Here is a 15,385-nt window from a genome sequence, read left to right on the forward strand (position 1 = left end):
AAAAAAAAAAAAAGTTTCCCAACCTTATAATCTTTTGTTGAAGTGACTTTTCTTCTTGATAAAAAAAACACAAAACAAACAACAACAAAAAAAAAACCTTCAATCTTTGAGTTTTATTAACAAAAAATCTAATTGAAGTGAATAATGGTTGATCATGTAATATTTTCAATTGCAACCATTTAATTTTTTCAAGCACTGATTTTGTTTTTGATTTCTAAAAGTCAAAGATTTAAGTTTATCTAAAGAAGAAAAGTTAATTTTCTCAACAAAAGATTATAAGTCAGTGAAATTTGTTTTAGATTAATTTCCCCTCAGTTTGTCTTAAAACTCCAAAAATAGTGAATCCAGTTGACTTGAAATGATCGGTTTTCTCAACTTTTTATTACAGTGTATTCGTGGATGTGAGAGAAGATTGTTGTTTTTGTATTTAAGGAACCTGGCGTAAAAATGGACAGCGACAGCATTTATGATCAGCATAAAATGACAGCCCTAATGTTTGATAGAAAAAACAAGGTACAAGAGTTAAAGCAGCAAGTCACATTTCCATCACAAAGACACAGATGCTCATCTGATGCAACAATTTCATTTTGATCCTCGATATCAGGAAAATAAAACCTCGAGTTCAGGTCAAGTACTTCAACTTCAGGCAAACCGAAGAGAATTTCATCTTCTGTGTACCGTAAAATGTACAATTTACATGTTGAAAATAAAAAGACAAAACAAAAAAACAAAACAAAACCTGATTACAAAAAATGGCAAACAGCTTTTGTTCATCATGAAAAAAGTATACAATTTACAAATGAAAACATCAACAAAACATTATACAGACCACAGTTTGGTTTTCGGCAAGCAGAAAAAAAAAAAATCGGAAAACATTATTTCTCACCACAAAGTCAAAAACCCTGACTTCAAGACTTCAAAAAAAAAAGAGAAACAAAGAAATCCTCTTAAGAGAGCAGTAATAAAAAAAAAAAAAGCTTAAGCCACACATGGCAATAGGCTAGTTTTGAAACAAGAGCTGCAGGCTAAGGGGAGGATTACTCAGCCTTGTGTAGCTAATGAACAGAGGTGTCTCACCTCTGTAGTTTCTATAAGAACCCCCGTCTCCAGTAGATAGATAGGTTAGAGGTGGAGAGAAACACTCAGTATATCTTTTCCTTGCCCCTCAATTTGGGTTTTAACATTGAGAAAATGAAAAAAGAAAAGTGGCTTTAGGCTGAAAACAGCTTTCCCACTTTGTTTCAGCACTGAGGGGCTCGGCTAAGCTCTGCCTGACCTCTTTGTTGCTCCTGTAAAGACGTAAACAGCGTCTGCGAACGGCGAGGCTTTGGCTTTGCTCTAAAAGAAAAACTAATGACCCTTCAAGGGATGGATAACCGGTTATGTTATGGTGGCTGCGTGGCATTGGGGCAAAAGGGAATATTTCATTCAGGTAGTGCAATGTAGCTACTTCATTGTTCAGTCACTCTACCATGATCCACTGAACTGTCACTTCTTGACCCTTTGAAGAACAGAACCAGCCGCGGCGCCGGATGCAAACGTGGCCATGATAAAGCAACAATCCTGCGAGTATATATTTGGTTTTCTGAAACCAAAAGATTGCACTGATTGAATTAGAGACAACAGCAACTTCATGTTATCACCATGACACCATGAACTGTCCTCGAGAAGATGACGAAGACTTCCCGCTTTTTTCAACAAAAGGATCTTATGATGGGTCATTGTTCAAACAATTCTTTTCAGTCACTAGGCATGTTCATATTTAAAATCATACGGTAGCACATTCCATCTAACAAAATGTCTTTGCACTAAACAACATTCAAAGAAAACATGGCACAGTACGACTTTTTTGTTTCTTTTTCGTTGTTTTTTTTTGTCTACGTTGTTTTTTTCTTTTGAAATATCAAATCATGTTTTGTATTGTTGTATTTTACTGTTTGTTGGTTTAAAAGGAAAAACAACAAAAATGTTTTCTCCCTAATCTTTCTTTAAAAACGTAGCTGTATTTATATATAATATCTATATCGTCTTCCTTTGTAACGTTTCTGTAAATTGTGCAAATTCAGCAGTAATACAAGTGGCGAGAGATCAGAGAGTGGGCAGTTGATTACATTTATACAAAAAAAAAGAAAAAAAAACTAACATCCTTTAAAATTGTGACACCCGTTGGAGTCACATGACCTAGAGGAGCCTCTCTCCATTGGCTCATTCACAGATTGGTCCATCCTGCTAATGATGCCATATACGGAGTGTCCTTTCCAGGCTTCCATAGTTTCTTTCCTGACCATCGCGTTGTCACAACAAAACTCCTGAAATCAAAATCAAGCAAACAACAAACACCAACATCCACAAGAATCAAATGCTGTCAGTTGACATGTTTCTCCATGTATGCGTGCGTGAAAACGTCCGGTGTCGCAGTCTCTCAGGCAGACACCAGCCCACACGCCATACGGGGCCGCACACAAACACACACACATACACATGTAAGCGTACACAGGCCCGCCCATCTCTGCCGAACCCCCCCCAGGTTTGCAGTATACTGCTTCAGTCCTTTTGCAGTTTTGTCTGTCGTATTGTTGGGGGTTGGAGTTTTGTTTGTTTGAGTGAGAGGAGCGAGAGGGAGAGACAGATGGAGAGGAGGAGTGAAGAGAAGAGGAGGAAGATGGAGGTGCTGGATGGTCCTCAGCTGGTCAGGGCCATTGTGTCGATGACCTGTTCCAGCTTGCTCCTCAGTCTCTGTCTCCTCGCCTGCTCGTCCCGCTCCAATGCCGACAAGATCTGGAGATAGAAAGGTGAAGAGGTCAGTAGATGTTGCAATGTGCTGCATCGTGCTTTCAAAATGTGGAGTCGCTCTTCCTAAACAAGGCTGTCAGAGGACGCCAGCGTCCCACCTGGATGACTCATAATTGTTACATTAATTCACATATAAAAGCCGATACTCAACAGTAGCCTGGTCTCAAACAGCCTCCACCAGCAAAAACCAGTTAAAATGAACAACAAACGCTTTGATGACATAGAGAATGTAACATAGCAGACTGTTCACAGACCGCATGTAATGGAATATATCTTTTTATTGGCTGTATGGAAGCTTGTATGGCACAGGCAAAACAAGATAGTGAGTTTTCCTTTGGGACTGTGTGGAGATGTGTCTTTAGTTTTTCCGACCCAGAACTATGCTGTGAAACTTCAACTTCTTCTCGAGTTAGTGTAATGGATAACGTTAGCAACCTCCAGCTGATACTGATAAAATAAATGCTAACAGGGGGATCAACAAGACCTAAAACTGTCAATAAGCTAGTCATTTCCTGAATACCATAAACTTAATTTGAGAAAATATAGACATGTTTTTGTGTAACATAAAAACACATAAAATAGCGATAGAGCCCTTGCCTATTTTTATGTTTGTAGAGCAGATTTCCACGGTGCATACACACCATTCACGTGCTGCTTCCACGCCTGGTATTGCTACTTTCATTGTTGAAGTGTAGTGCTGCAGCAGCCGCTCCACAGACTGTCCGCATACGGTCTGCATATGTTACATGTTCGATTCAGCCAAAGCGTAGCAGTCTCTCACTTGGTAAATTTAGCAATGTACAATTTCCACAATACTACTTCCATCTGTACAACAACGAAGTCAGGCCATACTCACCGCTCTGCCGCTCTGAATTTCTATTTTTAACTGAAATGCCAGTCTCATCTGCATATTAATTTCATTTTTTTTTTCTATGTTCTTATTTTTCATGAGATGATTTTAAGCTGTCGTCAATCCTGTATGTAATCAATGACAATCAACTAATCGTTTGATGCATTTCTAAGCAGAAATGTCAAACATTTGCTGCTTCCAGCTTCCAAATTGTAAGGACTTGCTACATTTTGGAATAAACTATTGTTACTACAGTCAATCATGAAATTAATAGGAAGATTAATTGAAAACCAAACTACACATTAGCTGCAGCCCTAGACACGGCTCTGCTGTTGTGCAAATGGAAGTAATGTGGAGATTTACAGAATACTTTATTTACCAAAACACTGCGTTTTGTTGTACAATGTGTACACTGTATGTTTGTAAAACATAACCTCCAACAATCGAGGTTAACTAGCGAGCTCTTCTCACCTCATCCTTGTACTTGACAATGTAGGAGTAGATCTCGTGTAGGGCCGACATGCTGTTGAACTGGTTGGCGTGCAGGCGTGACTGCTCCGCCAAATAGGCACTCATGTCCTGGTCACTGATGGCTGGCATCCTAGAGATGTCAGAGTAGTACCTGGAGAAAAAAAACAACAGTTGAGATTGTGACAAATGATTTTTTTTTTTCAGAGGAGATTTAAGACAAAACATATTGAAGACATGTCATACCTCTCTACCCAGTTCTTATAGTTGGGGATGTCTTTAGCGTAGAGCAGCTTGTTCGAAGGCGAGTCCTTCCCTAGCTTATGCTCCGATGTTGAACAGGAGTCCATGAAGGTCTGAGCCACCACAGACAAGCAGGCGTCTGTGATGCTGTTCTTATGGATGTCAAAGACAAACTGAGGGTTCTTGATCACATTCACCCAGAACCGCAGAGGAAGACTGGGAGGATTGAGAGAACAGGAAGAAGACAGAGGAAGAGTTGCACAGTTAGAAGGACTTGACAGACTATTAAAGTGCGCTGCAGTCTGAGTGATAAAATACCTGAGGCAAGAGAAATAGGAACACTGTACATTCTGCTGCACTACCACTGTGAAGTGTTGCATATTCACTGGCTAAATTTTTTTCAAACTACGGCAGCTTTTTTCACAGCACTAATGAGACACAAACCAGCTCCCAAATACTCCCCGTGATGCCCTTTCACAGCATGTACACACAAACTCACCAGTTGCTCTTCCAAGTGTGCCGTACATCAGAGTCTGATATGGAGTGTTTGTCCGCCTGCTCGTCTAAGAAGTCAAACATGTACTTGATGGCGAGAGGCAGGGCGCTGCCTCGGTGTGCTGTGCTGAAGATGGTCTCAAACAGGTCATCCACAAACTTCTGGAGCGTACCCTGTGCAGGAAAAACCAAGTCTGACTTAGTTTGCAAAAAACACTTGAAGTGTTCTTGTGTGTGTGTTTTAGAAGATGATTTAACACGCAACACCCCGGCATTAAAAAATCAGTGCTGCAAGAGTGAGTTGGAGCAACAGACTGTGTTTTAATTAGGCTGAATCTCTATTTAATATATGATCTCTGTTTAAAGCGACTTGTTCCCCAGATTCAGAGATCTGGCAGGTTGCCTGCAGACATGGACACTGAACCTTCATTAGTACATGATGAGTGCAACATTATACTTTGATAATAACAAGTGACAATAAGAAAACAAAAGCCCATACTCTGTAGTTTGAGCTCATTCTAATGATTTCTTACGACTCACAGACACTCACTCATTGGGCAAACACTAAGCATTCATTTTAACGCTAAGAAACAGGCAAACAAAAACAGACATCCAACAACTCCATAAACATGTTTCCTTAACCTCTGATGACATGTCATGATCATATTATGATTTAGTACAGTAAATACATGACATATTTCTCCTTTAAATGCTCAATTCTGATTCATCAATTACAACTCTGGTCTGTCATTTCTGAGTGAATTATGAATAGCAGACTGTTGTTATGGATGCAGTTCTGAGCAGAAACTCTGGAGGACTTAGCAAAAAAAATCATTTTTAAATGAATATTTTGTGTCAAATTATTGATTTATTTCATATGTAGCCAAGTAATAAGTGGAAAAATATACAGTGAGCAGATCATTATTGTGAAATAAACCCTCAGGATGATCCAAGTCCTGCATCACCCTGACAGGATTTATTTTGCAATTATCACTTACATATCTCTTCTCTGTTCCAATTCTGAATTGCACTGAAGCATCTTACAATGAAGTATCTTAGTGAATTTTAGTGTAAACGTGAGAGAAATGTGATTTAAATGCCAGTAATGGCGTATGTGAACCTATCAAGGTACACAAGGTTTTATAGGGAGAGACATCAAGGTACAGGATACATTTTCTGTTTATTTATGTAACTGAGAGGAATATAAAGGTACAGAACACAGTCAAGTTATAACCACTAAACAACAATCTCTGCTTCCTCTTTGCTGGTGATGGTCTGGCTGTAGGCGATGGCTGTCAGTGGCAGGTGTTTGAGAATGACAGTGCTTTGCTTTTAGTACTCCAACTTTCTGAGAGTTTGTGATTGTGCTGAGTGCTCAGTGTTCTTTACAGTATTTAGGATGGGGCCCAATGAGAGTTCAGCCTAAGGCTCCTCTGCAGTGTTTTTTACCACATCACACAACCTTGGAGATTCTGAATCCTCACAAATTCCTCTGAAGTTGAAACGATTTGATATTTCCCACAAGCGTTCAGCGCCTTCGTCTCAATCTTCAAGCATCCAGGCCACCTTTTTACAAAACCTTATTTAAACCAGCCAGAAGTTGAATCTGCAGTTTTGTATTCATTCACACAGCCACAAATCAGCTTCCTAAAACACACAAAGCTGTGGGGGCTGTAATAAATAAGAACAAACTGCAGCGCTTCAAGTCCCCCCATCGTCTTCCTCTGGCTTGCATTTTCCCAGTCGAGGGATGCCGCTAACCTTGCACTTTCCTACCTGGAGCTCCAACAGTGGAAATCTGCAGCTAATGAGTGAAACATCGGGGGGGAGAGGAAGTACCAGGGTGAGCTGAATCACCAAGATAGTTAGTACTTGCAAATGAGAGCAAAAGCCTGACACTGTTAGCAGACTGTACAGGCAGTTGCTGTGTGTTTGTGTTCATAAGCTTTTTGTTAATGTTGGTGATTTCATGCAAGATTTGGACGAAACAGATGGAATCCATGTGTATTAGAGCTGATACAGCATTAATCAACGATCAATTCAGACTTTGAGTGATTGTGTAAGACTGAAATAATCTACTATCAAATAAAGATTTGAAAAGTTTTTAGAATCTGCAACTCTGAAATTTATGTTAAATAATTAATATTCTGCAGACCCCAAATAAGTCAATTAAGCTTTTCTTTGAGCTAATAAACACGTGTCCAGATGGTTTTGTTGTTAGTAGCCTTGTGATGACGAGGTGATGATTTTAATGACGGCACTGTCATGGCTTTAATAACTGATTGTAACAACTGTATGCGTGGACACAAAAAAAGAAAAAAAATGCTTACGTTCAAGAGGAAATGTCAAAACAACACAACATTTAATAAACATAAATCTAGATAATGTGGCCTTAGGACATAATGTGTTGTTACAGGTCAAAAGCAAACCAACACATTTCTGAGCAATTATAGATTCAAAAGGATTAAAAAGGTAGGCCTATTAATCCTGCTATGATTTTTCAAGCTATTTTAATCTTATTCTTGTTCATTCAATTAAAATATTTTTATGATCAAATATGAGATGTGCACAATGTTGGCTTTGTAGAACAAGAGTTCCCAAATGTTTTCATGGCAAGGACCACCACTATACTACTACTACTTCGATGGACAACCCTTTTGATTTCCTTGTTGTTATAACTTCTAAAATATATGATTAAAGTTCAAATATTCTTTCTCTCCTTCTGCTGGAAACCCCCAACAACCCACTCAAAGTCCCCTGTCCCCAGAGCTCAGTTTGAAAACCTCTGTTGAAGGACATTTACAAGAAAAACCTGACCAACCCTGTAGTAGCAAAACACTGACAAACCTCTATCACTCACTCACGAAACAGAACCGGTAAGGATGCCAGCATCATAGCAGCCTCGACAGTCCCAGAATATAAAATAGTTCCTGGGCTGCAACTGCTGTTTCACAAAACATTTTAGCAGTGATGGGAACTCAATCACACTCTGCTCAGTGGTGGCTAACAGCTTACTCCGGATGAAATACACACTGGCTGATTGTTGTTTCTTCAGGATATCAACTCAAACTGCAAATAACCTTTCAGATCATCATCTGAAGACACAAGAAAAAGCCCTGAGTACAGGTTCCACAGCGTGGTCTGGAGGAATTTTGCGAGTAATGATTACAGGGTACAAGCCTGGGCCTAAAAGCCCCGAGGCCACCAACAGAGGGCCCAGTAACACCAACCAAACAACTCAATAGTCAAAGGTCAACCTCCTAATTAAGACACATACACACACACTAAATCCTGTGCATATGTGTGTCTTTGTGTAAAAGGTTATGAAAAATGTTAATGAGCTCTGAGACCATCACCAAACAAAGGTCAGGGCTAAGGGCTGCTGGTGAAATGGACTACAGTGCATGACAGGGATGTGGTGGAGTGTTTTTTTTGTTTTTAGCTTCTTGATACCTTGGTGGCCAGCAGCCTGGTCAGGTAGATCTCAGAGACCATCTTGCTCCCTCGGTCCCCTTCCCTCTGGTCCGAGTGGTCGTGGTTCTTGACCAGGTGCCACAGTTTGGTGCCGCTCTCGAGGTCGGGGGTGATCATGGGTGTTCTGGAGCGCAGGCTGTCTGGACTGCTGGCCGTCCTCAGCATGCTCTCTGAGGGGAGGAGGAGGAAGAGACATGGAGGAGATTTGAGTGAATGAGCTTTGATAAATAACATTAAGAAAGACCAGAAACATATCTAGAGTTTAACGTGTTTTGGAAAATTAGTTTGGACTTTTTTAGCACATAGAGATAAGGAGGTGTGCAGAACTGCTGCCACATTATAATATCGGGATGTATGTGACTTTTTTTTAATATGTGAAACAATTTTGGTTTTGACACAAGACAAATCATCCTTGTCCTCTCTGTGGCCATTTTGGCCTCTTTTGATATTTCTGTCTCTTTTTGGTGATTTTGAGTCTCTGTGTGGTCATTTGGCCTCTTTGATTTAAGTTTTGTGTTTCGTTTTGGTTGTTTTTAGTCTCTGTGTGGTCGTTGCAGCCTCTTTGTTGTCACTCTGGCGTCTTTGTAGTGGTTTTGAACCTATTTTTAGCCTTTTTTAGTCCTAGTGATTTGGATTTTTTTGTGGTTGCGTTGGCCTCTTTGTGCTGATTTTAGTCTCTTTGTGATCCGTTTGTTCTCTAGTCATTTTGAGTTTCTTTGTGGTCAGTTGTTGTTTTTTTAAGTGACCTCTTATTTGGCTTTGGTTGTATTGAATCTGATACTAGAGTTTATCAGATCATATCAATAGCTGAGAACCAAATAAAATAATGGGTACATCGGAATTCTTTAAACTTAAGCACACACTGTGGAGTTTTGGGTGCTAGTTGTTATATGGAGCAATGTTTTAACAGAGATCTTTGTTCTTTATATTCTCTATCCTGCAGAAATCCAGGAACTTGGGTTGAGAAGGTAAGGATATTATTATATAAATATGATCTCATTACACATATCAAGTGGCCCAGAACTTGGTGCGAGTCTGTACTTTATAAAAGTGTAATTAATTTTATCTTGATCACCGTTTCAAGGTGAAATATCTGTACATGAAGCTACCTTGGTATTAAAAAAACACATGAATAAGAAATCTGAGGCAGCTACAGAGAGCAAAATCTCTGTGTGAAGTTAAAAGCATTTCTGAAAGGTGACAGCTTCTTCTACTTGCATGTCACTCTTTCATTCCAGAATAAATTTGTCTGTCACTCTCCCTCCTGCCCCCCTCCCTCCCTTCCTCCTTCCTCCCTCCCTCCCTTTGTTGGACAGTGATCCCCTATTTTGTGACACGGAGCATTACGCTCTCAGTTTGAATGCTTGTCACTTCTGTGACAAAGCAGGAAAGGATTGAGAGGTTCAAAATGTCAACAGAGAATGTGGACCGGGGAAGTACAGTGTGAGTGTGATGGGGGTGTTAGTGAGTATTTATGTCTGTGTCACAGAGGCAGAGCTCAGGAACAGAGTTACTGTTCACCAGAGACAGATACAGAAAATAGAAAAGGGAGATGAGAAAAGTGAGAAACAGAGGTCCACTTTACACCGAGCGTTAACAGGTGCCAAGAACATATCTGGATTTGCATTTATTTGTCACAGAAGTGCAGTTCTAAAGTTAGGTTAATGTTCCCACAATGCACTGTCAATTCTGTCGTTACATTTTTAAAAAATTTTCTTCTCAGTTCGTCTTCCTGACAATCCATTTGTGACAACTGTGCCAGATCTAATGCTGCATTCCAGTCAAAGTCAGAGGTCGGTATCTCCCAGTTAAAATTTCCAATATCCAACTTCCATGCGTTCCAGGTGCATGATGCCAAACGTGAACAAAAAAAACATGGCTGACCATGACTATGTGATTTTTCTTTGACAAGTGAACAGACAGTTGAACAGTAAAAACAACGCGTGTGGCACTTAATATCACTGGTGACATATTTTGACACCAATTTACATGCAGAACAGGTTTTACTATGATATTATGTATTATTTTAGGCTCCCATGGGTGCTACCATTTTTATGGACATCAGACAGCTACTTTTTCATGAAGTCTGGGTAGATGGGTTTGAGTTCACAAGAAGTTTGAGTTTTGAGCTGTCTGGAAAGTATCATCACAGCTGCACTGTTCTCTGCTTTAAGAACCATATATGGTCTCAAATGATTCTGGCATTGGAGGAGGCACTGACTAAATCACATGCTGGGGGTTAAAGGATCACCGACAATGCAACAGGTTTCTGCACTTTACACATCAATTTTTCACAGCGGCAGAGCCGAGCAGCTATCTGTGACATCTCTCGTAATAAAGTGTATATAGTGCAGGTGGTTCTTAGTAACTTGATATCTATTTGTGTTATTTCTTCAATTTATCTACATGTGGATTTCACATAATTTTGTATTACACTACATTATCACCAAAAGAGCATGCAAGGTATGAAGGGGATCAGAAAAGTGAGCAGTGAAGCTGGACAGCCAGGAAGTAACTGAGTTCAGTCTCAAAACCAGCCACTCTACTCAATGTCAAACTGTGCTGTTGACAGCTGTCTTGACTGCCATCATCTGTGGGATGTATGATGGGAATCGATGAAAAAACTTTCTTTTTGGTTGCAAAAATGGGAATTTCCCTGAAACGTTGCAGTGAAAACCAAAATCTCAGTATTATGCCAATGATTGTGTAAATGTTAGAACCTTTTAATGAATATATGTTTCAGGTAATTCATTTTTGATATAGGTTCCAGTGGATGCAGTGTACATGTTTAGAAACTGAAACTGTTTCAAGAAAGAGAGAAACAAGCAGTCAACCAGGTCTTACACTGAATCTTGAACAGTTCACCTAATTACCGTTACCAGTATCTTGTTAGAAATGCACACATACATACATACACATGAGTACGCAGACGTACACACAGACAGAACACACACACACACCTTCTCTCGTACCGTATCTGCTGAGGGACTTGGTGAATGTGGAGGAGTTGGAAATGTTGTAGGCTGAGTTCTGTTTAGGCACCAGGGCAATCACTGAGCCATCTGTCACCTGAAACACGATTTCAAACATCAGTTAACAAGAAGTCCAGCAGCAGGCTTACAGTCCAATCACACAAACTGAATTTACTGTGCAAAGTCACTAGACTTAATACATCTTTTAAACATCTTTGTGTATCATATTTGAAAATGAAATGCACACAAAACAATGACAACCATAACACCAACTACTAACTACTGTAAATCAGTGAATTCAAAAAGCAACAATAACGTGCAGCCAAATCAGTGAGGAGTTATTGTTCCAACAAAGACACAAAGCATCATGGGACTTTTGTGGTGCTTGAGCAGCAGGATACCTGGTAGTGAGCCAGGGTGTTGAGCCTCTTCCAGTCGTTGTCTATCTTAGTGGTGACATCCTCATCCTGAAGGATGATGCGAGCCATCCGACCCTGCCGCCATTCTGTCACACACACACACACACACAGAGAGAGAGAGAGGAGATCGAGATAAGGTCATGTATGTTGTGTATGTTTAAAGGGCAAGTCAAATATTTTTTGTAAGGTTTCTATATCATGCTGTAGCTTCCAAGTAGTTTTCTCAGTGTATTAAAATACGAACAATCAAAATTTGGTAAAAGTAAGTATCTTAGCATCAAAATACAGTGTTTCAAAGCCCATCTAATAACATTTCCCACTTGATCGGATGCAGGTTTCTGCATGATAACATGCAGCATCAGCGCTCTAACCTACTTCACTGCATTTTGTTAACGGCTGAGTGTGAGTTTCCATTTGAAAAACCCAGAAAAGAACACAGATGGAGTTGGATTTTAATGTAATGGAATAAAGAGAGAAATGGGACATGCACTGCATAGATACACTCCCCCAAAACTCCAAACAAAAGTTAAGTTGCTGTGACTTACTAAAGATGCAGACAGCATTGCAAGTTCATTGACTGAATAAATTAAAATGGGTATGATGAATAATTTTAGTGACTTTTGGCCCCTGACTTGAATTTATTTTTGTACAGAATTATTTCTCCTGTCTGAAAGGCCCCCTCCTGCTTCAGAGAGCCCTTGAAACGATTCCCTCTTTACCCCCTGTAGTAGTGCATCTGTGCTCTTTGTGTCTGTGTGTGTGTGTGTGTGTGTGTGTGTGTGTGTGTGTGTGTGTGTGGCAGTTCTCCCTCTCCTTACCCAGGTCCATATCTGAGGCCTTTGGTCTCTGGGAGTATGGTGTGCCCTTATACACGGCATCCAGCAGCTTCTCCTTCACCTGCGTCACTGTGTCGCAGTTCAGGCTCTTCACCGTCACCTCGGGAGCATTCTCATTCTCCGGGTTCACACAGTGCAGCGTCTACAAAGGGCAAAGGTTAGAGGGCATGAGTTGCATTTAGTCAAGACGGCAGCACAGACTGGGAGCATTAAGTATCGATGTGGGGAAGCATGACCCCGCGATGATTTCTGACCTACAAACAACACTTCTTAAGGCTATTTAGAATCAATATTCAACTGCTGAACAGTGCATATGTAGCTCTATATTACTGCTATACAAGCATTTCATCACACTTACTATAGGACCTATTTGTTTGAACCTATTTGATGTTTATGTCATAAAACCTGAGTTTTAGATTGCCATTGTTGTCAGCAACTACAAAATAGTACCTGATTTAGCAAGTAAGGCTTTTCAAGAATACTCGGTGCATATTAAATCCACATCAATATATACTGTGTACATCTGTTTAAAGTAGTTCAGATTTGAAGTGAGGTTCTATGAGGTACTTATTCATAGTCAGTGTCTTAGCTCCTGTAAATGGCGGTTGGCGCACCCTCAAATTGGAGAGTCAGAGGACTAGCCAAAACTAACCAATCACGGCAGCGGCAGACCAGCAGTTCCTGCGTTCTGTAAAGTAAAATTACTGATTTTGCCTATGGAGTTTGGTTGATTAGGAGAGAGCAATATTCGGCTTATATAACGGTGGATTCTGGTCAGAAAAGACAGACTGATGCGCCCATCACCATCCACTGTAGGCAATACACTGACTATCATATGTATCTCATACAACTATTCCTTAATGTGCCATCCAACTGTCTGTGTCCACTAACCAGAGTCTTGTAGTCAATCTGCTGCCTGATGAGCTTGTCCTCACTGAGGGAGTAGCGGGCCTCTCCAGTGATCGAGTCGATTGGTCCCTTCTCCATTTGCTGCTTCATGGCACAGTACAACATGAAGAGAGGCTCGCCGGCACACTCCTGGAAACAGGGAGAGGAAGCGGTAGAAAGGAGGTAGGAAGAAGGAGACAGATAAAAGAGAAGAAATAGGGAAAGACAGATTGTTAAAATGCAAACTACAAATGCAACCATGCAAAAACTTTACCTACAAAGAAAGTACACAACAGCAAAAACTGTGCAGCTTTGCTGAGCAACTCTTTAATTATATTTCTAATCTTCTTTAAGCCAACCACAGGCAGAGCAGTAAAGGACGAGGCCATGGCCTATGTAGGCTAACAACGACACACACACACACACCATTTTTCTCTCCTCCGTGTTTCTTCTTTGGGAAAAACACCCTTTGTAAATCTCTGTTTGTGTGTGTGTGTGTAAGTGACTGAGCAAAAACGAGAGGAAGCAGAGAGAGTGTGAGTGTGAGTGAGTGGCAATTGATGGAGGAGTTAATAGAAGGTTAACGACTGACGGGTGAAAAACGCTTGGAGAAGCACTTTGGTGTGCGAGACGTGTCAACCAGGCAACGAGCGCTGGGATGTTGGGCCCCTGTCTCTCTTTCCCTCCCTCAACTCTCTTTTTCTCTCACTCATTCTGCCGGCCTGTCAACTGAGCACTGCCTGCTTCTCGGCTTTCCTTTAAAGGATAATTATGGTTATTACTACTTGGGTCTTATTTTCGTAGTTTTGGCTATCTTTTCTATTCCTATCACAGAGCAATGCAGCAAAGTTACCGAGAAGGAGTCTGACGGGACAAGAAACAGGAGCAGTCAGACAATCAGACAGGTTTTAGACAAACAAAAAAACTAAATTTGAATGAAAAAACAAAGGCAAACTATAGAATGGACACCCAAATTGTCTGTTGTAATAATTCATCACATTTTACAGAGGGGTATCTGGTTTAACTTTGACCTACCAAGCCTACCGTGGTGGTTGTGTTCCCACCATTTTCCTGTGCAATGAAACATTATTACTAAAGTTTTGAATGGATCAGTGCCTCTCAACGTAAAGGTCAGGACCCCTTCAGGTAAATCTGAGGGCCTGTAAGACGATTAAGTTTGGAAAAAAAATAACAGAAAAACATTTTTTCTACTACAATATTTTTAGTTCGACTAAAACAAAAAAATCTAAAGAGCGATAACAATAAAAGTCACATTAAAAGATATTACTGGAGCTTTCAACAGCAAGTCATGGGGTTTCTTCATTAAGTTTCTTTGTCAATTTTCTCCAATTTTATTGTAAAATACTAAATAATTTCTTAAAGCTTCTATTCAGTCTGAAAAGGAACATTTCTGCCATATTCAGCCAATAAATCTCTGTCAGTCTAACACACTGGACAGCCTTTCTGCTTCCGGCTTTCTTAGTGTGTAGACGCTCTGCTGCTTGCGCTCCGCTTTGCTTACATTCTTTTGCGGATATACTTGTTTTTTCCTGCTAAAAGCTACAGAAAGTAGATCCTGGATACTTATAAATCACTGGGTTTTTAATTTGTGATAGATACAGAGGACTACTACCATATTTTTTGCCACTTTTTTCAAGTGTACGAACAGGGCTGAGGCACAGTGCAAGCCTTTTGCTGTGTCTGTGACTGGAGCCTGTGATTAAGACAAGGACAACATGGCAAAATCTGTGAGCTGCACAGAGTGTGAGCGACTAACCGAGACGATAAGGCAGCTTCAAAAGAAGAATGAAACACTACAACAAATTCGTGAGAGTGAGCAGTTCATTGACTCTGTGGCAGCTACTATACAAGGTGCTGATGGACAGACTTCTATATACGGAAATACATCAAATGTGGAGCATACCACTGCTGACCTGGCTGACACAA

The 15,385-nt window shown here is 40.3% G+C and overlaps 1 protein-coding gene across 4 annotated transcripts in view; it reads right to left on the reverse strand.

Annotated features, from left to right (window-relative positions):
- Positions 1-304: 304 nt before the first annotated feature.
- Positions 305-15,385, reverse strand: part of plxna1b (plexin A1b) — a 255,750-nt gene continuing 240,669 nt past the window's right edge. For 2 of the 4 annotated variants that reach the window (XM_084730314.1, XM_084730306.1), the window contains exons 24-32: positions 13,442-13,588; positions 12,533-12,692; positions 11,697-11,800; positions 11,296-11,392; positions 8,303-8,493; positions 4,854-5,023; positions 4,358-4,570; positions 4,115-4,265; positions 305-2,778 (exon numbers count right to left, since the gene is read on the reverse strand). In XM_084730314.1, coding sequence (XP_084586440.1) covers positions 2,683-2,778; positions 4,115-4,265; positions 4,358-4,570; positions 4,854-5,023; positions 8,303-8,493; positions 11,296-11,392; positions 11,697-11,800; positions 12,533-12,692; positions 13,442-13,588 — 1,329 coding nt within the window. In that variant the 3' untranslated portion in view covers positions 305-2,682. Of the gene's footprint in view, positions 2,779-4,114; positions 4,266-4,357; positions 4,571-4,853; positions 5,024-8,302; positions 8,494-11,283; positions 11,393-11,696; positions 11,801-12,532; positions 12,693-13,441; positions 13,589-15,385 lie in introns of all 4 variants that reach the window. The other 2 variants (XM_084730297.1, XM_084730289.1) reach the window with 1 other exon arrangement.

The sequence above is a fragment of the Lutjanus erythropterus genome, chromosome 2, assembly GCF_056507025.1.
Source record: "Lutjanus erythropterus isolate fLutEry1 chromosome 2, fLutEry1.hap2, whole genome shotgun sequence".
NCBI classification, from domain to species: Eukaryota; Metazoa; Chordata; class Actinopteri; order Lutjaniformes; family Lutjanidae; genus Lutjanus; species Lutjanus erythropterus.